The sequence below is a fragment of the Castor canadensis genome, chromosome 14 (assembly GCF_047511655.1).
Source record: "Castor canadensis chromosome 14, mCasCan1.hap1v2, whole genome shotgun sequence".
NCBI classification, from domain to species: domain Eukaryota; kingdom Metazoa; phylum Chordata; class Mammalia; order Rodentia; family Castoridae; genus Castor; species Castor canadensis.
Genome location: NC_133399.1, coordinates 108,131,925 through 108,158,341, shown reverse-complemented (window position 1 = coordinate 108,158,341; position 26,417 = coordinate 108,131,925). Strand labels below are relative to the sequence as shown.

General features: G+C 41.2%; 1 protein-coding gene across 3 annotated transcripts in view; it reads left to right on the top strand.

The window, feature by feature from the left end:
• The window catches only part of Pinx1 (PIN2 (TERF1) interacting telomerase inhibitor 1), a 72,741-nt gene extending 46,772 nt beyond the window's left edge, over positions 1 to 25,969 (top strand). For all 3 annotated transcript variants that reach the window (XM_020185454.2, XM_020185453.2, XM_074055273.1), the window contains one exon: positions 25,215 to 25,969. In XM_020185454.2, the coding sequence (XP_020041043.1) occupies positions 25,215 to 25,733 (519 nt within the window). In that variant the 3' untranslated portion in view covers positions 25,734 to 25,969. The remainder of the gene's footprint in view (positions 1 to 25,214) is intronic.
• Positions 25,970 to 26,417: the final 448 nt, after the last annotated feature.

Genomic DNA, 26,417 nt, shown 5'->3' with positions numbered 1-26,417 from the left:
ACAACGGGGACTCTTGTAGCAGTTTTATGGAAAATATATTACCAGATAGAACTAAACAAATAGAACAGCAACCTGGAAGGCATGCCTAGCTAGCTGGGTCAGCAATATAATAAACAGAGAATTACTGTCATTCTTCTTCCCAGGCTGTTGTCCAGAAGATGGAGTGGTGGCCACGTGAATTTTATCATAAGGGCTAGAATATCAGGTAGTCAGTCCCTAACTCAGCATATTTTTGCAGATCATCTTCACTCTGGCTGAAATTAACCAAGTCAAAATTCCTTTATGTTCTACTTGGCCCAGGGGGACCTGGGCTTTCTATATGCCTGGAAGTTTTGACTTTACATTGAAGCTCTTCTCTCCAAGCTGTGCTACTGACTGGATTTTCCTCAGAATTCCTGAGAAGCCTCTTAGGCAAGCAGACAAGATAACTCCATGCATTCTGGACCTGCTGCGTGTGCTCCTGTAGCCATCGTTTTGTGCTCCTTTGGATCTTCTAGCTCACTTTCATTTGAGCCTACTTAGCATCCAGCTCTCCAAGCTCTCCCTCCACTTGGCTTCCTAAGTCACTGACCACTTCCCTTTATGACATACTCCCTTCTGTGACTTCAGGAGTTTTCTAACTACCTTTAGGTAGTTGAAACAGTTACTCTGCTTCACTAATCTGTAGTCCAGGTGACTAGACTGGAAGCTCAAGCGGCATGGGGAAAATTCAAGTGGTATTTGTGAAAGTGTTTTTCTTGTTCTATGTAGTTATCACAGTATTTGGCATTCTCTAACATAGGAAAGCTTTACCTGCTCAGGTAACATGGTATGCTCAGAAGCAGAGAGTATAAAGCTGGTCATGAAATTACAAGTTAACAACTCAGTTTTCACCTAAGTTGACATTGATTGCTGAATACTTTTACTGGTGCCTTTAGAACGGGCATTTTCTCTTTACAGATATGGGAACAGAGAAAGACAGCCAAGGGCTAAGCCAAGTCCTATTTGTAGCTAGGCCAGAGAAGTTTCTGTGTTCTTATTTGGCTGAGGTGCGGCCATGATAACCTTTAGCCTTGTTGATATGGTGAATTTTCTCCCTCTGATATTAGCATTTCACTTAGCCCAAGTGACTTTTTTTTTTTTAGTGGATTAATCTTGGAACTTTACATTATAAAGTCAAGAATCTTTTGAATTTTATTTTCTTACTGTCTGAATGAAAACTCACTTTTTAGATGGATGTAGTATTTACCCTCTGAGCACTTGGAAATATTAACATATGTTCATTTCACCATCTCTCTTCTCCAGTAATGTTAAAGTCCCCAAGCTGACATGCACAGGAAGCTTGCCCTGAATAAATACAATAGATGAATGGTCTTTCTGTTCCTGGGAAGAATTCAGAGCACTTTTTATATTTTATGTGACTAAAAACAAGACGCCATCTTAAAATCATTTGTGCACTGAGATTTTAGTTTTAAATCCTAAAAGCCTAATTGGAAGGCATCTTCCCATTCATTTAAAGCGACAACAGTATTACTCTGTGATACTGTTTTACCATTAAGTCACTGTATAATAGTGCTACTTTTTGTGAATAAGTAAAACTTTCTTTCTAGGGTAAAAGATACTATTTGTATGAACATTCATAGGATCCATATATTTTTAAATACATTTGTAATTAAGAATTTTAAGTATGAGAGATTACCAGGGATTAAGCATTAATAATTTAGGAGCCCGTTCCTAAAAATATTCCTTCATTGCCACTCCATGATGTCATTTTCAAAGAAAAAAATTATTATGAAGTTAGTATGCTGAAGACAAACAATTGCTAAGCAATTTAGCAAGTCCATTTTTAAGCTTACAGTTGTTCAAATTTAAAACGACTTCTAAACCTTTGAATGTAGCTGTCTTCTTAAATAAAAGCCATACTTAACGGCATGACTTCCACACGCCCCAGCTGAATTATTTGCCTCTTGTTTGAATCTGTTCTAGGACTTATTGCAGTAATATTTGTTTTAAGTTTATCTTAAGTTAAATCTGTACAGGTAATAAGATGTAGAAGGAGAATGCTGGTAAGTGACTCACATTGTCATGATTTGTTCTAACAACATTAACTGTATTCATGCTGCTGCTTTGATAGGATCCCTGAGGCAAAAGACTGATAAATTCACTACACCTTTTAGTTTTCAAAGTAGGGTTGTTTTTGTTTGGCTATTAAAATTAATGACCTTTCTAATTAAAATAAATGCCTTCATTCCAATGAATATGTGTGTCCTTTCTTTAGCACTTGCTCATTTGAATCTTTTTAATAGAAGAGTAATGGTCTGGGTCAAAACATTTGAACAAACTGAGTTCAGAAAAGCTTTGCATAAATAACAATTTGGTTTGGTTTGGTTATTTATTTTTTTTTTTGTAGATCAACTAATAGAAGGCTATGCAGGTGGGTGTGCTCATTAAAACAGTATAGACAGACCTGAGTAGATACAGATTTGAGGGTGGGAACTGCTAAAGTTTGCTTGGAGAAGCTTCTGAAGGGCAAAGACCTTGTTTTCATTATCTTCATTTTTAGCAAAATGCCAGTGTGTAATAGGGACTAGCAGATGCTGGGGAGGGTTGGCACACAGTTTGGTAAATCTTGGAAATGAGACTGTCTGGAACAGACTGAGCATGGTGTGGAGTCAGCTTTTCCCCAGGAATGGAAGATGCCTAACTTGGGAAGTCTGGGGCAGTGAACTAGACCAAGCAGTTAGATGGTGCATTTTGTGTGATCATATGTAGTATATATTGCAATTATATATAATACACAGTATGATATAGTAATTCACACAGGTTAGAACTACATTGTCAGATATATAATACAGAATGCCATTTGTGACTAATACAGAGTCCTGTGCTTATAGATTAGATCATATCACAATTAAGCAATTCTGACCTTTTCCTATTAAATTCACAGCAATTATACCAGTGAGTCTCAAGATCCTAAAAAAATTACAGATAAACCTTGCATGAGACCTTATAGGTTGTGTGTGTCATCCATCTGAAATTTCTCTTGCGTTCAGTCACTATGCTTCTCCTGGTGGCAGATCTGCTTTCCTTTATTCACTGGGCCCACAGGCAGCTCCTGAGCAGTACTGTTGGCTGGGCACTCCTCAGCATTGTGCCCTGCCTTCTCTTCAGAGAGATGTAGATGGTGGGCTCATCCCAGTGCAGTTTGGCAGCTCTGTGTTCATGGTGTACACATGGCCCCAAGGGTACCTTGCATCCTGGGTGCTCCCACTGTCCTCCAGGAGGCATTGTCCTAGGGAATCTAGAAGGGACAGAGGGTCAGCAGGGTTTTCATGTAGAGGTGGAACCTGTATAACAGGAATGAATATGCAGGTGGTCTGGCACATCCAAGCTGAGGTGCAGAGTACCAGAAGAGGGCATCAGGAGATGAGGGCACCAGGGTTTTTACAGGGCCTGATTTCCTGAAGTCAGAGTAGAGTCTCATTTCCTGGGCCCCTAAGTAACTGGCCCTTTATCCAGAGACTTAAAGAGTGCAAGTGGAGGAAAGGGGCTGTCCTGGCCAGAGTGGAGTTACTAGTGCCTACCTTGCCAGGATGCACAGAGATGTCAGAGGCAGAGATGAGGTAGGGATAGGTGCCCTGAGAGCCACAGGGCCTCTGAAAGGTAGATTCTTCTGGTCATCCGAGAAGAAAACTTCCACAGGGTGGAAAACACAGCAGCACTACAGGCCAAGTGACAGTCATTTGTCTTAGGTGGTACCAGAAAGAGGCTGCCACTACCCTCACCTTTCTTCCAAGATCTATGTTTGGTGCACAGTCATACTTTTTGAAGAAGGTTATATGGGGCCAGCAGGTCCTCACCAGTGTTTTTCAAAGAATACAGCTGTTTCTAACTATGCACTAAAGCCTAAATTCTACCTGTAGCTTCTCAGGCAGTCTCACTGGTCTCCTTTATTCTTAGGCCATGAGTGGGTTGTAGGCGAGCCAGGATCTTGACCTTGTCAGCCCTCCAGTGGCCAGTTGGGGCCTGAAGCTGCTGATGTCCCTGGACTGGTCACTTCCCACTCCTACCAGCAGCCAACTGCAAATAGCTACCCTGAGCAGCTGTATACATTGCTTATATACATGATTCTTTGCTTTGTGTGCCTCTACTGGGAAGGGCTGGAAAGGCAGCTTATTGTCAAAAGAAAAGAGAATCTTATCACAAATTAGTTTTGACTGCTGGCATAAAATGAGTGTTGGCTCCCAAAGGGGGTGGGATTTTCCTCCATACAACCCCACTCAAACATATGCTGGGAGCTTAGATCTTCCTTCACATGCAGTTGAGAGTTACAGAAGAACTGAAAGCAGAAGGGCATGATTTCTTTTGTATGTTAGGACATCATTTTGGCTGCAGAAGATAGGAAAATAAGAATGGGAGTGGGGAGGGGTAAGACTAAAGGTGGTCAAATCAAGAGGCAGAGGAAGAGTCCAGAGAGGCATTGAAAGCTTGAGTCAGGGTTGTGGCACGGAGTGAGAGATAGGAACAGACCGGGGAGATACTGGGAAGATGGGACCAAATGTGGCAAGCTCAAGGCTCTGGCTCTATGCATAGATAGTGGTGGGCTCCTGAATCAGGAATCCCAAGGCAGGGGTGTGGTTGTAGACAGTTCAGGACAGGAAACCTCACCTAGCAGCCATCTGTCATCCTGGACCTACCTTGCAGCCACACTCTTGCTGTATTCCCACACTTGTGCCATCACTTGCCTTTATTTCATTGTACTTCCTATTGACTTATTTTTCACATTTCACCTGATCTAGGTCTTTCCTTCACTTTCTGTGTATTAACCATGGCTGAGAGGGCCCTGTCTCCCATTACAGTGTGTCTTCCTGATGAGCCCATCATTTCGTTTGGTGGTTTTTCTCTTTCACTTGTCCTTGTTAGACTCCCTGTAGACAAAGGCCATGGGGCCCAGTTGGGGATGAATCTTGAGTGACACACTGGGACCTTCTGGAAGTGAAGGATCAGGGATGGTGGCATGAGTGAAGAGGTTGCTGCCTCTTGTGACTAGTCTAAAGACAAGGGCTAGCAATTTCCTCTGGGGCAAGACAGCAGCATGACCTAAATGTAGGTAGTCCACTGGAGAGAGCACGTGGCCCTAAGCTTGTAGGGCTTTTGCTGTGCTTTGGTTTTCTTGGTTTTTTTTTTTTTGTTGTTGTTGTTGTTGTTGTTGTTTTGTATTTTTTAGTGTAAAGCAGGAGAATTTATTGAGATAGAAAAGTTTGAAGTGGGAGAATAGAGCCCTCAGTGTTGGTGAGGTCCCAAGAGAGGGTGCTTATGTGCCTGTTTTCATTTCAGACGATTTCTTATTATGAAAGTGAAAAAATGTCTACTGTAGAAAAATTATAAGCTGTAACTACACACTAGGAAGGAGGAAAATACCCCATGATCCACAGGCACAGATAGCCATAAGGAGAGGCTTGGCGTGAGTGGGATATGACTGTAGTAGTGGTGATATGCACCTTCCTGTCTGTCCAAAAGTGGGGTCATTGTTAACAGACTGTTGAGCATCTGTCTCTTGGCACTTGTGTTTGTGGCTCTGCCACTGAGGCCATGACTTGCATTGCTTGTGGCCCCTGTGCTGTTTGCTGACATCCCCAAAGTGCTCCTCACTTGTCCACTATGCTCTGCAGTTCAAGGAGCTCCTTCAGTCAGAGGCACAAAGTTAAGAGATAAGTAAGTTCTGGTGGCCTGCTGTACAGCATGATGCCTATAAGCAGATGTTATGTAATGCTGGGATGGTGATGCCTGCCTGTAATCCCAGCACACACAACAATGAAGTAGGAAGATTGAAAGTTGAGGCTAGCCTGGGCTGTAGCAAGTCTCTATCAAAAAAGGAAGGAAGAAAGGGACGGAGGAAGACAAGGAGGAACGGAGGGAGATGAATGTGTTATATAGTGGGAATTTGCCAAAAGAGCAGATCTAGTAGATCTTACCTGGCCTCACCTTGCACACACACAGGTAACTGATGAGTGATGGGTATGTTAATTGACTTGATTGTGGTAATCACGTCATAATGTATACATATATGAAAACATCCTGTTCATCGTAAATATGCACGGTTTTTATCAGTTATCCCTCATCAAAGTGTGTGCAGCAGGGAAGCTTGTCCTCCTAACATGTCTGTTCCACATGGGCCCCGTTATCTTCTCTTTATCAGAGTCCTGTTACTCTGTGTGCTGTAGAGAGGCTGAGTGTTCTCATGTCCCGCAACCCCTCCTTGTTTGGACTGTCTGAGGCTCCTGATAATCCAGGAAAGAAGTTCCAGCGGCGGGAGGAAGTGGGTGCTGGGTTCAGTCCTGCCCCCAGTTCTGTCCTGAGTGCCTCTGCTTTTCCACCCCCTGCCTCCACCTTCATCCTGTGGTGCCTCTTTCCCCCATCCTGCTTCTTCCAATCTCCTCACTCCTGGCATTACATAATATTCCGTTAGGATCAGTTCCTGTTTTGCCGGGGATAGGAATTGTGATTCTTTCAGGGAAAAACCCTGTTCTAACATTAGTAGTGGCTGCTGGTGGCCAGCGCATGATCTCATAAAGGGAAACACAGTGCTCCCCTGGCTTCTCTGTTCCTGCTTGAGTCAGTGCACAGATGGGGTCACCTTTCTGCGGGGGTGGCTCCCTGGCCTTGCTCCTCCCTTGGGAGCCACTGTTCTGTATTATTGTCTTGGGGTGTGGAGCTACCAGGCTGCAGGGCACTGGGTAGTTAGTGCCCACTTTTACCTGGGTTACTTACTGCACTCAAGGAAATCTCTCTTAGTTAATGCTGTCCTCATCATGTAAGGAACCTTTACTTTGTGCAACTTTTTATGGTGGAAAACTTAAAAGTGTATAGAAGCAATACATTCACTTTTAAAGAAACCCAACTCTGAATCCTCTACAACATACTCTACCACTCCTGCTGTATCTGCTTTTATCATTAATTTCCCTTCTGTGGTTCTTTAAGAAATAAACAGTTCCTGCTGTCATGTATCTTACCAGGTAATCTGAAAGATAATGTTTTATATTAACATTTCTTCAGAAATATTAATGTTAAATAGAAAGTATAGCTATATTATGTCAAATATGTCAAATATATTATGTTTCTGCTATAACACAATTTGTGTATTCATGAAAAATGTTATTTTTTGCAAAATTCCACATTAAAAATAACAGAGTTTACAGAAAAAGTTGGGTAAGAGTCAAACTGTTAAAATCTATGCAGTTTTGTTACCAAAACACACTGTTGCCTCCCATATTCCCAAACACACACAAAATTTTTGCCTCATGAGAGAATTCACTCAGGCCAGGAAGACCACTTAAAGGACCTTAAAAATGATCAAAGACAGGAGAGAGGACATGCTGGCTTGTGGATGCTGAGGACAGAAGTGGAGAACTGAGCCATTGGGGTTGGCCTTAGTGGGCTCAGGGACAGGGCCTCTATTAGCTGTGAGCCTCTTGGGGAGGGCCCTGTTCACACACTGTGCAGCTGACTCACTGGATTGGCTTGTAGGAGGTTTACAGGAGGGCTGTTGGCAGGGCTAATGGAGACCGAGAAGTGTAAGCAGGATTGGGCAGGGAGAGCAGGTTCTCAACCAACTCCTCAGAACTGCTCAGATCTTTGGAGTGCCTGCAGTGACCAGGCACCTGGTCCACCCTTCTCTGTCCCCAGGAGCACCCAGGTGGCTGCTCCCAGAAAGGTCTTCTAGCTGAGCAGTGTCAGCCCTGGAGAGTAAACCACCTGTGCTCATTCTTAAGTTTCTTTAAATAATAGGCTAGCAAGGGGTTGGCAGAGTGTCTCAAGTGGTAGAGTGTGCCTAACAAGTATAAAGCCCTGAGTTCAAACCCCAGTACCAGAAAAAAAAAAAAGACTGCCAGGGGTCTGTCTGGACCTCAGCCAAGCCAAGAGATTTTGGATTTTTTTCCTTTCCCTCCTGAGGGTTATTATTCTGCTCTCACTGTCTGAGCCCCCCTTGTCTATTAGCAGTCATGTGGGAATTGTATGATGTCCCCACCCTTGCTGACACCACTCAAAAATCACACTGCTTACAAAAATGATAGAGGTGCTTGGCAAATGTCAAAAGAACTGCCCATGCAGAAGAATCCGGAGTAACATCAAGGCCTCTGCACTTTTTCATTGACTTTAGGAAGCATTGGTACTATTCACAAATTTGGCCTTGGTGTCCAGTTGATCAGTCTTAATTATCCCAAGAAATTCAGCTAAAATTTAATGTTTTTCTTAGGATGGTGCATGGTAATTGTACCCAGCTTATTCATCCTGTCCTACCAGATTATCACAGACTCAAATATTAGTTACTTAAAAGCAAAACAAAAAACCAGAAACTGATACAAGATTTCTCTGCCCATCAAAAACTCTCCAAATTACCATAATGACTAAGTATTTCTATTATAATATATCTGTTTACAGGGAAGCAAGCAAATGATTAAGGATAATTTTGTAGGATTATAAGGCATTTTGGATCAATGAAAATGTGAAAAAGGACTAGGATTCTGAGCCAGAAACACTGTTGGAGCCACATACAACCTAGACACTTCCAGTGAGGAAAGTGATGGTCTACTCTTGTCACTCACCATGTTGTGCTTCTGCTGTGAAATCCCTTAATGTGGTAGTGACATACACAGCCCTAATCTCTAGGTAGCCAATCCTGAAGTAATTAATGTTTAATTTGATTTTCATGACCACAAACCTAAATATTTTCCTAGCTAACAGGGAAAGAACTGTGCTCAGTACATCACTATGTTGCTTCAGATTATGTAGGACCCCTTTCTTACATGGTAAGGGGGTATTGTACACATGTGTAAATACACATACACAAGCAACACAGTCACATTGGTACTCAAAAATTGATTTTTCAACACAAGTTAGTTCACTATTGGGAAAAGTATTTATATTCAAAGTTTTCTTATTTGAGTTTGGGGTTTAAAAACCTTTGCTCTAGAGGAAAAAACATCTTCAACCCCAGCTTATTGTTTAAACTGTCCCATGGGATTGCTATTATAAGAACTAGTTGTAATTAGTACAGCAAATGTTTGTACATAAGTGAGCGTCACTAAATTTCTTAAAGCTACCTGAAGCATTTCTCTTAAGCAATTTAAGTATTAAACATTTCCCTCTGCCTTAGGAGTTCTCTGTGATTAAAACTGAAATTAAGTCATTTAGATAATTTATCACCAGGACATCTTTGATTGAGTCTAAGAATCTTTTCTTTTATAGACTTTGGTTCTAAAGTATAGTATTAAAATAAAAAGGGTTCTGACTTGTTCATTTGCTTCCATAGAATAGTACAAGAAGCAGGTTAAACTGAGCATAAATTAACAGGATTTCACTAATAGCTCTAAGTATAGTTTAGTACAGTTGATTGAAATCAATCTTTAAATTGTAATCCTATATAATTCCATTAGAATTAATTTATAACAAGCAAAAATTTCTGTTTACAACTAACTCTTTAGCCCAAAACTTTGTGGGAGTTTTCCAAGTAATTTTTTTCCTCCAAAAGATTCAGGTTCTGGGTTCTTTCTGTTTTATTAGAATCAGAGTGCTTGGTGGGTTTTCCATTTGTGACAGTTCTACACATTCTTATCTAAAGCTGTCTAGGAAGTTCACCCAGAGTCCTTGTTTCTTGGAGCAGCAGCTGGTCTCTGCCAAGGAGCACGAGGCTGAAATGGTTTGGGCTTCTTTGATTTGTCACCTGCTTTTCTTTGACAGGTTTACCTTTTTTGCAGAGGAGAGTTTTTCCAAGCAAAGTAGCAGCAGCAGTAACATGCAGCCTGCAGTCCTCTTTCCCTGACACTAGTCCATTCTGACTCTTCATATCATATGGAGGTTCTGAGTTTCCTTTGCCTAGCTTTGAAGCATTTTGTGAATCTGAATTCCAAATAGCCTTTGAACAAATGCTTAAACTTAGTTTGTGTCATGATTTCAGTAAACTCGATTTCATAAAGTTTCTGTTTCTACAAAAAGGGAAGCTGACCTGAGTCAGCCACTTCACCTATGTAAATGTGAGCACAGAATGAATGTCAGCACCTTCTGGAAATCAGTAAAGTCAGTTTTCTTTTGTTTCTATTTATCACTCAAATTTATAAACAGAGTGTTAACTTTAAAACATGTTCTGATCCTTTTTCCAAAAGTTTCAGATTGGAAATTGCATGCCTGTTTGCTTTATGATTCTTCCTTTGTGATCTTTTAAGTTCATGTGTGCTTCATGGCTTATTCATTGAGTTAACTCAGTCATTTCATTTTTAGATTAGCACCTCACTCTCATCTTACTCCATCCTCCCTGGTGAGGAGATCCAAATGTCATCATGGGGCAGGAACATGGCCTTCTTGTCAATTTGCTTTTTGATGGACTTCAGTTCCTCAGAATTGGGTTAGTGATGACACATTATCATCATGGGCCACTGTTTATTTTAGACTCCTTTTAGCAATCCATATCACAGTCTGAACTGTCAGGCAAATACCTTGGGGTACTTTCTTTAAACTAATGGTTAAAATCAGCTGTGTATGAATTGAAGTTGTTGTAGTGATCCAAAACAACCTACTTGCTAGTCATTTGTGTTGGAAAACTAATCAGTCTTTGACTGACTCAGTATCTTTACAACGAGCTGTACATTTAGAATAATCTCTCATTTCTTCTTTCTTTTAAGTATATTACTCTACTTAGTTCCTTGTTATCTAGTTCCTCTCAATTCCTTTTTTGACTTAACTCAGATGTTTTTCCTTGCCATCTAATAGCATTGTGGCAAGACAGATTAAACAAGTGATACATAATCACTATTCACAGTCTAGCCAGAATGTCTAAGGCACACAGAGTCAACTGGAGCACTGATTTGGGGTGTGGTACAGAGGGTTGGGGGTATGTGTATGCAGAGTTCAGAGAAGGGAGCATTTGTGTGGTGTCTTCATGGCAGCGGCCTCTTTGAGGGAAAGAAAACTACCTGCCAAGACATAGATCTTGAGAAAGAAAGGCCTCTGGGGGAGCATTGATTCCCCAAGTAGCTGGTTTGTGTGGACAGAAGGGGCACACACCCTGGATGCTTCCCTCTCTGTGGTATTTTGAAGCTAAACCCTTCCAGAAACCAGCATTTCATCTGTCAAAATTGCAGCCTTCCAGTTAAGGGACTCTTTTTAAATGTATAACTCCATCACCAATATTATAACCTATAAATACTGATAGTAATTGCATGCTGCCATCAATAAGAATTCAGAGTTGTAATTTTCATAAATATGATAAGGTCTGGTTTTGTTTATAGTTTGTTTGTTTCAATAAGGATTCAAGTAATGGTCACATAACAATTTGTTGCTCTTTTAAACTTTGTTAATCTATGAGTTCCTTGCCATAAATTGGGTTCTGAGTACTCTCTTTTGTTTTAAACAAGTTTTATTGTGCATATCTAAGGTGTACCACATATTATGAAATACATATGTAAAGTGATTACCATAGTGAAACAAATTAACAAGTGCATCATCTCCTATAGTTACATATTTCCCCCATGGCAAGAGCAGCTATAAACTCATCAAAAATCCTGACCACAATACACTATTACTACCTATACTCTTCATGTTGTTCATTTAGATCATTTGATTTGTTCATCCCACATATCTGCTACTTTGTATCTTTTGACCTGTATCTACCCATTTCCTTTCCCCACCAGGCCCCACTATTTCATTTTCTGTGTCTGTATAGTAGGGTTTTTTAAATTCTACATATAAAATGAGATCATGCAATAATTTTATTTGTGTCTGGCATATTTCACTTAGCCTGTTATCCTCCAGGTTCAACCATGTTGTGCCAAATAGAAGGGTCCCCTCCTTTTTTTGAAGAATTAATAATTTTCCTCTATGTGTGTGTGCATCATGGTTTCTGTCTGCATTTGTCTATCATTGGACACTAAGGTTATTTTCATATCGTGGCTATTATGAATAATGCTGCAATGAACATGGGCATCCAGATGGCCTTATGAGATGGCGATTTCATTTTCTTTGAGTATCCCAAAAGAGGCTTGCTAGATCACATGGTGGTTACTTTTAATTTCTGTGGGAACTTCATAATGTTCTTCACAATGGCTGTAGGTGTTTCTCTATCCCCTTGCCAACATCTGTTTTCTCTTAATTTTTGTTTGTTTGTTTGTTTGTAACAGCTGTCCTAACAGGTGTAAAGTGATACCTCAAAGTGGTTTTTTGATTTGCATTTTCCTGATGATTAGTGATGTTGAGCATCTTTCTGCACACTTATTGGGCATTTGTATGTGTTATTTTAAGAAGTAGTTGATCACATCCTTTGCCCATTTTTAATCAGATTGTATGTTTTCTTCCTAATTGTATGGATTCTTTATAAATTTTGAGTATTAGCCTATTTTTACATATATTGTTTGCAAGTATTTTCCCAGCCCTTAGGTTGCTTTTCTATTTCAATTATTTCCTTTCCTATACAGAAGCCTTTTAGTTTGATATAGTTCCATTTGTTATCTTTGCTTCTGTAGCCAGAGCTTTTGGTGCACCGTCCAAGAGATCATTGCCAAGATCAAAATCAGAGCACTCCCCCTGTGTTTTCTTCTAGGAGTTTTATGGTTTCTGCTTTGCTACTTAGGTATTTACTCATTTTGAGTATCATGCGTATGGTGTAAGATAAGGATCCAGTTTCATCTTTTGCATGTGGAAATCTAGTTTCCTAGCACCGTTTATGAACATACACAAATCAATGAGTGTGACACATTGAATTAACAGACTGGAAGATAAAAACCACATAATCATCTCAGTTGATGCAGACAAGCATTCAGGAAAGCCCAACATCCTTTCTTGATGAAAACCCCATGGTTTAGGTATAGAAGAAATGTTCTTTGACATAAAAAAAAAAAAAAAAAAGGCCATGTATGAAAAACTCACCGCTAACAAAACAGTCGGAGGGAAAAATCTGCATCGCTTTGCTCTGAGACTTGGCACAAGGCAGGGTACCCACTCCCTTGCCATGTGTATTCAGCACAGTGTTAAAAGTAGTCAAGAGCAGACAGACAAGAAGAAACAAAAGATCTCCAAATTGGAAAGAAAGAAGTAAAATTATCTCTCTTTGAATATGACATAATCCTATATATAAAACACACACACGCTGAAGACTTCCCCCCCAAAAAAACCCATTGGAATTAATGAATTTAGTAAAGACGCAGGATACAAAATCAACATACAAAACCCCATGATATTTCTATATAAAAATAACCTGAGTACTTTTGCCATAATCCTAAATTTTTAATAGCTTCCTTCCAATCCAATATAAGATGTTTTCAGAGCCACTGTGTTCATTTGCTGCCCCAGACCTGGAGTCGTCCATTTCTCCGGTTCCCTTTTTGTGGTACATGACATTTGGAGCCCACAATCTAGGCATTAGGGTCACTCCTTTGTTCATAGGTTGATTTTTGTCCCTACTTCTCATCACATGGATAGAACTTAGACCTATGATTTTTTTTCATGATGAAATATGAGTTTATACTCAGATTGCCAATTCATGTTCAGGGCCATAAACTTATTCTCAGGACTTAACCTTGTTCTCTTTTTATCTTTTACTTATGTGTACATTATGACATTATAATAACACATTATTCATTTGCTTATTTCCCATTGTATGTACAGTGGCCACAGGAATAACACCATTAACTTGATTATTCAAAAAGTGAAAAAGAAAATAGATTCACAGGGTTGAGGGTAGGCAATTATTTTTGTCTTTGAGGGTATATCCTGTTGGATATGTGCAGATTACTGTGATTTAAAGTCATTAGGAATTTATTTTTGTGTGGCTACTTAACAAACTGGTTGCAGAATCAAGTTTGTTTCATGTTGTTTTTAGAAATTGCTTTTTGAAGAAAATGAATTTGTAGTATGCTTATGACTCCTGATTATGTTCTCCATTTTTACTCTCTTGATTATTGAGACATTTATTCACTGTTGTGTAGTTCAGACTTGGTACAGAGTGTAAGTGGAGCCCAGCTCCCGGATCATTCTTCACAGCGGTTATTCCCTGGAGCTGAGAGGTCTGGAGAAGGAAATTTGGTTAAGATGTGGGCAGTCTTAAGACTGGGCTGTTCCTCTGCTGCCTTCAGTTCCAGAAGGGAAGAGTGATTTTTCTGACTAAGCCTGGGAACAGATTCTCCCATGTTGATAAGGGGATACCCTCTTTCCCCAGAGTCCTCTAGCAGCTGGTTGTTAGAGGACTTCCCTATTATACTTCTGCTGGTTTTGTATAAAACATATTATCCATTGGTTAAAAAAAAATCCTACCCCCTTAGACAGACAAAGGTAAACCTAAGACCTAACTATAAGATTCAATCAAGAGAGCTCCTCAATTTAACCAGATTTTCTGCTCAGTGGAGATTATTCTTTAGCAGCTATGTTTACCCCTTCTTCCTTCCTCCAGAAAAGGCCAGGGTTTCTAAAAAGTATAGTCCTTGGCATCACAGGAGTGACTTGTTGCAGAACAAAACAAATTATCAATGACATCCTTCTGTATTTGGAGTAGTGTCCCAAGAGACAGGAAACATCCTCTGTGAGTGAGTATGTGCTGGCCCCAGAAAACCTGGGTTGTCCAAAGGGGACTGGCTTGCTTGAGGAAGGCAGTTGCCCACAGCTGGGGCTTCCTAGGCACCCACTGAGCATCCATCATGGAGCCGCCCTGTGCTACGTGCCCAGGAGCTGGTACACAGGGCTGTTAGGGGCAGGGCTCAGAGCAAGGAAAGTGCTGCTTCATTAAGGAAGTTACAAAAACCCTACCCGTTGCTGCAGTTTTAACAAACAGCGATGCCGAATCTATGTGTTTAAACAGAGGACAAGGCAACTTTATTTGGGCCACACCATTTTAAGATAAATGAAAAGCTCTCTTTTGCTTACTCCACACCCCTCCCTAGCTCACTCCCCATCCTGAGCCCTGCACAGCCCAGTCCTCCCCCCACAGCTCTCTCAGTTTATTGCCAGTCATTCCTGGTGCTGTCTGCTCTGGAAAGTCGCAGGAAGGGCTGATAAGGGGCTGAGGACAGAATCTTGGGTCTTATCTCTCCCTAGCACACGGTGCCGAGAGTGCGTCCTTTTCCTGTCCTCGGACAAGAGACCTAAACAGCCATGTCCTGGCAGCCAGGACGGCAAACAGGGCTGGCCTGCTTCACTCTTGAAGGAGCCAGAGAAGAGAAAGTGGGTCCCTGCTGTCTGGAAAGTTGTTTAGCACCACTAAAAGTACGTGTCGTCCTCCTGATCAATTTATGGGCACACGCACATGTAACTTCACAGTGAGCTGCTTGTTAGGAAGAGGAGAACGGGAAACAGTGAGGGCGAGAAAGGACTGCCAGGAGCTGGGGCTGGAAGTTGTGGGCTGCTTTGTTTGCTTAGAGTTTTGCCAGGACATGGGTTTAACCTGAAAGGATTAGATTTGTTTTTTTGTTTGTTTACAGATCAAGCAACTGGTATTAAGAGCTTTTGTGATAATAAGAAATTGGCACCCGTTTGAGAGCATTAGAGTGAAATACCAGCTCATTGTCCTGTCCTTCCCTCCTGTCAGGATAGTGAAAATTGCATTCTCTTCCAGATCTTCATCCTATGACATCATGAAGATGGGGCAAAGAGAAACCCGGCTTTGACTTAGAACATGGGGAAGGTCTGGAAAAGGCCAAACCTTGCTTCTTGTGCTGTTCTGGGGAGAGAGAGTAAAGTACTTTTGGGGTCACTGTCCCATTCCACTGTTCCCCACCATGGGGTGTCCTTGAGACCTTCCCTCGCCTGTCACCATGAGCCTCACAGACAACCTGGTTTGCAGCATCAAGACTATAGTGTTGGGGAGCCCAGCATTGATACTTGTTACCATTTTTGGAAGAAATTGGTTAAGTAGACAGTTCTGACAGAACTACTTTTTTTTTGGTGGTACTGGGGTTTGAACTCAGGGCCTCATGCTTGGTAGGCAGGTGCTCTACTGCTTGAGCTACATCCCCAGCCAGACAATTATTTAAAGTCCAAATGTTAATGACTATTTTAAGAATTATATATACTATGTAGTATTAAAAGGCCCTGTTTTATTTTTGAAATCTCGTAGTCTCTTATTATCTAGGCTATAATGAATGTTCGAATTGTAATGACCTTAAAAGTACACCTATTGGTTTTTACATTGCATTTCATAGGAACTTCAAGGGCCTTTGTGAGGGCAGTAGAGGGGAGTGGGGGAGAGTTGGATGTGTCCTCTGGGTTCACCAGCCAGCTCCACTTTAGCCAAAGCTGCCCTGGTGTGCCAGACCCAGCGGCCCTCTGTGTAAGATCTCATCTGAGGAAAAATATGTGGTATTAAGACTAACATGGAGAAATGATCTGAGCAACTCACCGTCCTTGTCTGGTGTTGATTCTGTTTGAGGCCCAGAAAGACCAGTGGCGGGTCCAATCACACATTTTGTGTATTGTGAATCGAGTCTTAGCAGGCAAGCCATGCTACTCATACACCGTGGATTTCAGCACTTTTTTCTTTCCTTTGGCAGCTGCTGTTTTATTGTGTGCCCCTCAGTATGGTCCACAGCCCAGCCCAGGAGGAGTTGAGGGCAGGAATTAAGAGCAACCATTCAGGAACTTTCATAGTAGCTTGAGTGATTTTTGTAAATTGAGACTTGTATTTTATATGATCTTTGTAAATTTTCATTTTCCCATTCATTTTTTTCTTCTTTCTTTCCTTTTCATTTTTCTTTTTTATATTTTATAACAATCTTGGCCCACAATGCAAAACATTTTACATTAGTCCTCCGCCCCTGATAGTTTGAGCAGCTCTGTGATTAGGGCATTGAATTTCCACTGAGACTAGCTTATTTAAGGACCACAATCACATGCAAAAAGACAGGTCTTAGCTTTAAAGAAACTTTTTGAATTCTCAGCAGATAGGGGACAGTATTGCTTATTCTCTTTTATCTTTCTTGATTATAAAATAAAAAAAACTATAGCTTGCATAAAAACGAGAAGTAGTCACTAAAGGATTATGTATATAATAATGACAACAATGTTTACTTTTTATGATCTCCTTGGAATTGTAATCTCAATTTAATGGATTAGGATTTTTCTTGAACATAATTATTTTGTAGTTGGGTCCTGTGCTTGTTGTTTAACTTCTGTTTATTTTAAAAGCAAGTGGCCCCAGTGTATAATTTTTTAATGTTGTAAGAACTCTGGTATGAGAAAATATAACTTTTGTATCGTTTATTTTTTAAACATGACTTGTTGAACTCAGAATTTAACTTACTCTAACTTCAATGTCTTTTGAACATGGAATTTTTCCGTACTAAATTTGCTCTAAGAGTATTTTTAAATACATTTATTTGCTTCATTGACTTCTGGTGAGTATAAAAGCATCTGTGGAAATATTAGCCTTATATATAGTGTATAAGAATTGGAAGAGATTCTTGTTAACTATGGTATCCTAAATTAATTTTCCTCTCTCTTAAAAATAATGTTGACTAATTTTTCCAGATTTTAAAGATCTTATTCTTTAAAGAATATAAAGTCCTTTTAAGCTGCTGTGCTTTCTATAAAAATGAGCCCAAATTTGAGTTGTGAGGATTCTTAAGCAGTTTTCCTATCTTTCGTGGAGGAGGGAAGGAAGCAGCAGGAGCGTCCAGAAACCTTGTCTTCTGTTCTTTGACGCAATCCCTACCTTCAGCTGGGTGTGGAAGTTGTTTAACCTGCCTCTGGAGAGCAGAGGAGAGAACCAGTTGACCTAGAATTATAAAATACAGTCAATATGGATTATTTTTAGACTTCATTCAAAGAAGTTGGTGCTTATGTCACATTGATCATTTCCAGCCCTGGAGGAGCCTCGTTTATCTTCCGATGGCCAGTGTATGGGAGATGTCCTCACGGGAGTCAGGAGGACCTTTCAGGGAGGCAAGCAGCTGCAGCTCCTTTCCTTCCCTTCTTTCCTGAAGGCAGTGGAACTTGTCTTGATTCTGATGTCAGTCACTGGAGAAGTTGCCATAGAGCACCATCCTTTTAAAATATGTTTTTGTTGGCTTTTCTTAATGAACGGTAATTTGAGCAGCTGACTAGGCAAATGGAAAAAAAAAGAAAGAAAAGAAACAAAGTGAACAGGTTTGTTAACATTGGCATTCATGTGAGGAATTTGGCATTGTTTGTATTTCTCTACCAAAGGCCAGTGAAAAGCTCCCAGTTCCCCGTTATCTTCCCCAAGATGTCCAGTTCTTTTGTCTCAGTTTGAATTTCAAGCAAAGATCTGATGCATGCTACAGCGTCATTGAGAATTCCCTCTGCTGTCCGGTCATTTCCTAATCTAAGCCTCCCTTTGCTGTTTGAAAACCAGCACATTAGCAGCTTCTCTCCTATTTATCAGCATAATTCTGCAAGGTTGGTGTTCTGTTTGTTAGTCTCTTGTGAGTGGACACAAGGACTTCATCAAAGTCTAAGGCTGTGCAGTCCCATATGTGTACAGTAGTTCCCCTTTTTCCAAGGCGGGATATGTTCTAAGACCCCAGTGGATGTCTGAAACCTTAGATAGTACCAAGCCTTTTCCATCATAACCAAACACTTAGGCTTTAACTTACACATTTTGAAGTGCAACAGGAAAATGAGAATCAGTTTCTTTTCCTCTCTTCACAATTTTGATAGGAGATTCATTTTACTGTGGATCATAGCAACCTTAATATATAATTTTTTTCTTTATTAAGTTAAGAACTTCCTCCTTTTCATTTAAAGGAAGTACTTTACAACTTTTCTCTGGCATATCTGAATTGCCAAGATTTCTATTCTTATGCTATTGAGCACTATTGAGGAAAAAAAGGATTGCTTGAACACAAGCACTATGATACCACAACACTCAATCTGATCACTGACACAGCTACTAAAGTGACTAACATGTGGGTACCGTGCTATACCAGAGCATAGAAACTCTGGTCAAAGGATGATTCATGTTCCAGGTGGGATGGAGAACAAAATTTCATCATGCTATCCAGAATGACAGGCAATTTAAATTTAGGAATTGTTCATTTCTAGAATTTTTCATGTAGTATTTTTGGACTACTGCTGACCCTGCCTATTTAAAACCACATATCTTAGCCTGTTTTCTGCTATTATAACAGAATACCTAAAACTGGATAATTTATAAAAAATCAAGAGTCATTTCTTACACTTGTGAAAGCTGGGAAGTTCAGTGTCAGGGTGCTAGTGTCTGATGAGAGCCGTCTTGTGTCCCAACGTAACGGGAAGCATCGTGTGCTGTAAGCCCTGGTCTCTCTTGCTCTTTTTATAAAGCAACTGATCTCATTCAGAAGGGCATCCCGCCTTCACTGTCTCATCTAACCCTAATCACCTCCCAAAGGCCTCACGTCCAAATGTGAGGACTAAGTTTCCAACATGTGAACTTTTAGGGGATACTTTCAGGCCAAGCATGGTGGTTCATGCCTGGACTCCTAGTTACTCATGAAGGGGAAATCAGGAGGATTTCAACAAAAAAAAGCTGGGTATGGTGATGTTCACCTATGATCCCAACTAGGCAGGACATATAGGTAGGGGGATCTCAGTCTGAGGCCAGTCCTGGGAAAAAACATGACACCCTATCTGAAAAATAACTAAAGCTAAAATGGGTAGGAGTGTAGCTCAAGGGGTAGAGCTCCTGCTTAGCAAGCAGGAGGCCCTGAATTCAAACCCCAATACTGCCAAAAATAAAAATAAAAGGAGCTACAGATAAAGGGGACTAGTGTGTACATTCTTGAAAAGTATCTGACCTTCTAGAAGTCAGCAATACAGTACTCAAAAAGCAGATATGTATAATACGTTTATTCACTCAGCACACATTTACATAGCACCTATGGTGTGTCCTTGTACAACTAGAGAGAAAACAAACGTCCACAAACCTTTCACTGATGAAATTGAAAGCATGATGGTCACTGGTGCTTGACATTCAGTTTTTACATGTCATGGAATAATCTTCTTCCAGTCCCCCTAACTGTTTAGAAATGTGGAGAGTATGTGAGGGGCCCACAGTCATAGTTTGTTAATCTCTGTTGTAGAGAACATCTTCCTGGAAATGCTGCAGAGGGGCTTCAGCCACTTGCTATAGGTTCCTATACCTGTTTGTACCTAGGCACACACACCTAATTCCTGTATGTGTTTCCCAGTTGAGTTGTAGCCTAATTCTCATTCTGTTACTATAGCTTCAAGTTTTAGCATTACTTCAAATCCAGATGTCTCTTCAGTTGGTAAGGCTTTATATATATATTTACATATATATCTATTTTTAACTTCTGTGTACTTGCTAATGCTAAAACTGATTGTGTCCCCAAGGCTGGTTATTACTGAGAGTGTGTGTTTAGCCTAATTCCAAGCATGAATGATGGATGTTTAAAAAAAAAAAAATACAGAATGAGGCCCTGAGTTCAAACCCCAAAACCACCACCACCAAAAAAAAAAAAACAAAACAAAACAGGACTTTACACTTGAATAAACTTTTTGTGAGTGCAAAAGTAGCTCTTTGTCAGTAAAACATGATAATTTTCAATATGGAAACCATGGAGGTGCCATTGAAAGTAGGAACAGGTGCCAACACAATGCACGATGCCTGCTTTCTAGCTAACTGTTTTGTACTAACTGCTACCTTGCCTGACCTCAGTGTTGACCCATTGTGATGACTCTCTGGAAATGGAAGCTTTTCCAGGTTGTGTTTTCAGGCTGAGATATGAAGGAGGCTGCACCTCACAGCCTGCTGCCAGGGGCTGTGGAGGAAGTCCCATCTGCCATTTGACTTCCAGCTGCCTTCTTTTACAGTTGTCAGGGACCCTAGAACTCTCTTGCTCTCCACCCTGGTGAGAATAGTTCAGCCCATGCAGCTACTGATGTACAGCTAATCTCACAGAAAGAGGATGACAGTTCCCAAACTACCTTGCTTTTTCTCCAGTTGACTTTACCTGTGGAAGGTGATTATGGTAACACATGGGATTATAGATCAGAAGGAAAAACATACAGATCATTTGCATGCTAATTTGACAAATTATAAAACTCTTAAGCCTGACTTCAGGTTATTCTTTTATTTATGTGAATTGCAAGCTAGATAGTATAATTTTTTCTCTCTCTCTCTTTAAAAAGTAGTATCTATTCCTGTAAGCATGTTTTCTACATGAAAATTTGCATCAGTTAACTTCTCTCCTCCCCACAGTTGAGCTTGGCCTTTTGTCCATGAATTAATAAGTATTTCAGCATTGGGATCCTCTAAAGAGAGAAAAGGCGAGAAGCAAGTCTGGTGCAGGCTGGAGTCTAGTGCCATGTGGAGGAGCAAGGGCTCTGCACCTGGCAGCTAGGAGGCGGGTCCCACTCCTGCCAGTCAAGTGCCCTGAGCCTCACTTTGTGCCCTGGAAGGCGAAGAGAATGCCTCTGCTTGGGTTACTGTGAGTCGTCAAGATGCCACATGATAAGGAGTATGGCATACTCAGGGCTGGTCACTTTGACTGCAGTTTCCTTGCGTGATTGAACTAATGATCCCCCGGGCTCTTCTGGCTTTAAATCAGCAAGGCTCTGAAGTGGGGAGCAGGTCCCCCTGAGTTGTCAGTTCTAACCCAGAGAACATTATTGATTGGGTAGAAAATAAGGTCCTAGTTATCACTGAGAAAAATCAATCACCTGATTTTTTTCTTAACACTTGCTATGCACTCATCAGCTCTGAATAAATGAGGAGACTTGGAGTGCTTCCTGTGAGCAGATAAAGTTAACCTGTGAAACAATTTTCCAGGACCTAGGTTTAAAATAGATTATTAATTCTAGTCAATTGTCACTTTAGTTTTGCTTCTGTTGGTTTTCACTTCTACACACAATCAATTTATTGGAATGAATCCTTATATGTTTTTCAGTACTGAATAGTGTTTGGCTCTTTCTGCTCTCCTGATTGACAATACTGTGTGTGATCTTTAGCTATAGTATATGTTTTCTTTCAGATGGTGAATAAATTTACTTTATGCAAACACTATAGCTAGCTGTATTATTACTACTTTTCTGTCTTGGCCTGACAGGGCGAGAGTTTTTTGTGACCCTAGTTTAATTCTGCCACCAGCGTACACTAAAGCCTCACTAGGCCTTCTGTGTTCTCTGTACCATGAGTGACAACCAGCCGTCGTGTCTTTTCAGAGATCAACACGCACTAGCCCTGCAAGGGACCTTAGAAATCACCTAATTTAGCCTGCATATTTTACTAGATTAGGTAACTGAGACCCAAAGAGGTAATGAGATTTATCAAAGGGCTTCCATTAATTAACAGCAAAAATTGCCTGAATCCCTAAACTTACACCAAATGTTTGGCAAGATGAATACCTCACTTGGTAGTCTTTCATATGGAACTGGAAGTTTTCAACTTATTTATAAATTTATTTCACTAGTTTTTAGAATACCATTAGCAGATTGGGACATCCTCAAACTTTACACACTAGTGAAAGTCACATTTAAATATCACAGGTTTTCTTTGAGATTGTATTGGTTGCTTGTAGAAATGTCAGAAGATGCAAATTGTTTCTGTGTCAAAATACTAGAAAAAAAGTGATGCTTTACCCAATGCTTGTTCACTTTTCATTTGTGAAAAGTATTCATTTCTTGAAGATACATATTTTTTCATGTGATCTATAGCTGAGAATACAGAACTGGAGGTGATAAATCTCTGGTGAAGCTGGTTTCTATTGTCAAGTGTGTGGTCATGAGTTCCGAGCATTGCTCCTGCAGGAATCAGATTTTCAGCATGTTCCTCCTGTGTGTCCATGCTTTTTAAAGAAGACATTCCTTGTAGTGTGGAGGGTGGCCACCAACATTGAACAGCATTCCCCGCAAGCTGCTTTTGTCCATACTTTCACAGGCACATGGAAGATGCTGGTACCTCTTCTGCTTGTTTTCCTACCCTGCTGTGGGTGGTATGCAGTGGCCCAGGTCTCTTACACTCCTTACCACACCACAGGATGAGTTAGGAGCATACTTATTTTCTCAGATTAGAAAGACCCACTAAATTCAGCAAGCGACTAAAAAAATGGCCTTGTATTGCCTGATAACCACAGGTGTGATTAATGCCTGCAATCAGCTCTTGCAGTGAAACTGTTCAAAGCAGAAATTCGGGAGGTAATACACAGATGAGCAAGGTGAGGAGCCATGGGACGTGACTTGCACATGAGCTTCTAACTCACAAGCACATTCTAGAAGAGTGGCCCACACAAGGGGCAGCTGTCAGTGGGACCTGTTATGTGGTGGGCCATCTTCCCAGTACCTTTGCCCCCTTGTGGCTGGGGGTGTATGCCATTACTTGGGAAGTGAAGATCTTTCTTGTCCACCAGCCTGGTTTTGGCTAGTCCCCAGAGCCTTGAAAATGTGCTTCATTCTGCTAGGCAAAATTTCAGCACTCATTCAACATTTGAGAAACAAAAAGACAAAGCAACCTGGTTTTTGTTTCTTGGAGCAGCTTTTTTTACTTTTCTCAAAATTACCCAATGAGATTCCAGCAAAAATTGAATGCTGATAATTTAAACTTCTTCCTAAAATTTGGTGTATTTATCACACGTTCTGCATTTTATTTTTGAAACTTCAAAATTGACTACATGATTTTTTTTAGTCTAGAGGCTAAAAAAAAATAAGGTCAATGTTGATTTGATAAGTAGTGATATTGATAAAGGTGTCTTTTTTTTACTTATTTTTTTTTTAGTGGTACTGAAGTTTGAACTTAGCCAAACCCCCGGTGCTTTTGACTTAAGTTAGTTTTCAGATAGGGTCTCACACCTTTATCCCCAGAGCCAGCTGTGGACCATGATCATTCTACCTCTCCCATGTACCTGTAATTACAGGCATGGGCAACCACCCCACTGATGGGATAAAGGTACCGTTTGATGAGAGCTCTGTGGGGCAGTGGCCACTAAGACCTAGCTGTTTCTTGATAAAATATTGGTCCTGCTGGAGTTTCAAACAGGGTGTTGTTTTTGATCCCACTAAACTGGATTTTGAGTGTCGCTGTGTCAAGAAAACACATGTTTAATGTGTTAGTTTGTGATTAGGTTAGCTGTTCCCACAGGGCATTGCCACCTGCATTCAGAATCATTTGTAAAATCCTGATCTGGAAATTGCTTTCTTTATTCAGACCTCTCCCTGCCCCACAACATACAAGGGTAGCATACCAGCCTCTTTCTGTAAGAATGAATGCATGTGAGAGGAGAGACCAGGTAAGTATGAAAACCTAAGTATGGCATTATTGTTGAATAACTTGAATATTTCAAGTCTTTTTAGGCAGAGTTACTAGGCATTGACTTTACTTAAAACATATTCCTTATAGTTTTCAATTTGAAGTTTCTTTGTGCTTCATGCGTTCGTTTTTATCACCCCATGTGTAGTACCAGCATTTGTAATTTAACTCACCTCTTTTTTGTGTTAGGCATTTTTCTCTCCCTTCTCCAGTTTTACAGCTAAATGTACTTTTTAAAAATTAATGTATCCTTACTTAATCCCAGCTGTTACTCATGAGTAATTCCTCAAATTGAAAAACAAGACTAACAGATCTGAGTTATCTAGCCCATGTTAGGGTAGGAATGGAGCCTCTCCTTTCTCCCCATCCCCAGTGGAGGGAAGAAGATCCCCAGGTGACCCCACTCTTTCAGGGAAGAGGATTAGCATATTCTTTCCAGGAGTAGCTACCAGAGTAGCTGTACTCTGAAGGGGGAGTAGGGGAGTGGGAGGTGTTCCCAGTAAGCCAGCCTCCAGGTTGAAATTGTCTTCTGTCCTCATGGGGAAGGTTAACCTGTTCACGTGACATCTGACTTTCTACATCAACATGTAAAGACCTATGTACTCCATAGTGGAGCTGAAATCAGTGTCTAACAAAATCACAAAGCTCCAGAACTTCAGTGTCCCTGGTTTTTATGGGAGACTCTGGGGCTAATTGCCCTTTATAGCATTGTTTCTAAGGAGCAGTTTACTCAGAAGCCTGGCTAGGCAACTTGCTCACTGACTTCCTCAGTTAGCATCTGCCTGCTCAGCCTCCTGCCTGACATGGTACAGAGCCCGAGGGCATTGCTACCTTGTTCTGTGCCTTGCAGTTCAGGTCCAGCAGAGGGGAGAAAGAGACCAGCTCTCAGCATCACTGTGTCTCCTGAGCACGAGTGGCTCCACATGGAGTCCTCTTGGCTGCTGTGCAGAATGATTGAGACACTTAACTGCTCTGTAACTCTTCTTCCCCTTAGGAGGATTGCGGCCCGGCTGCTGCAGATGGAAACGAGCCCTCCACCACCACAACCAGCTCCTTCACCATCCAGGAGTATTTTGCTAAGCGGATGGCTCAGCTAAAGAACAAACCACAGGCCCAAGCTCCAGGGCCTGGCCTTTCAGAGCCCCCAGTAGAAGGAAAAAGGGAAAAGAAAAACACAAAAGAAGCAACAGGTAAAGATGTGGAGAATCTCCCCAAACCCAAGGCCAAGCAGCCTAAAAAGAAAAAGCGTGAGGAAGAGGAGAGCCAGGAACCTGTGGCCAAGAGGAAAGACCAAGCTGAGAAGCAGCCCGGAGAGTCCTATGGGGACAAGTGTCCCAGTGCTTCTCCCGAGACTGCAGGAGACTATATGCAGCCCTGTGATGACCAGGATGGTGCCCAAAAGCCCAAAAAGAAGAAAGCAAAGAAAAAGCAGCAAAAGTTGGTAGAGGTAGCAGTAGATGCTGTGCTAGATGAAGCACCCGGGAAAAAGAAGAAGAAGAAAGCTTCCAGGTGAATTCTCACCAGGCAGAGCCTTCCGACCACTCTGCTGTCAGGTGCTGCCAGGCAAACTCTCTGGCCTGAAGTCAGAGCAGAGGGAGCCCCACGCAGATGGGGCACATCTTTTAACATGCCCGTGAACTGCTGAGTCTCGCCCGCTCACCACATCTTCCCCAAGTCATCTTCCTGGGAGAAGTGATCTTAATGTTCAGATCACGACCCTCATAAACAAGTAAATGCCTTTCAAACGCGGTGCCCTTCACGTGAGTGTTTATTTGCATTCATACGAATACACGCAGGCACGTATGTGCGAGCCCATGTGCGTGGATGCCTTGGTCTGTGTTTGCTCTGGTTTCCTTCAGTAACAATGACTTCTGCTTCCTTCTGAAGGACTTAGTCTAATTAAGGGATTAAGAGGCGATATTTGGATTCAAGTAGTTCCTTTTGTTCTTCAGCCAGCCATACATTTCTGCCAAGTAGGAATTATATGACTACATTCCCGAATGAGAGGGCTTTTGTTGTATTGGGCTTCGGTTTTAGTGGGGCAGCTATTCCTCTCTTCCGCTGAGCAGTGGCAGCAGTGTGTGCTGAGGTCTCCCCATGACCATGTTGGCTCTGGGGACAATCAGTCTTCAGCTTTCATCAGAAGCCTCTGGGGTTCTGTGTGGAGGGAGCACAGAGTTTGACTATACTGTTTTGA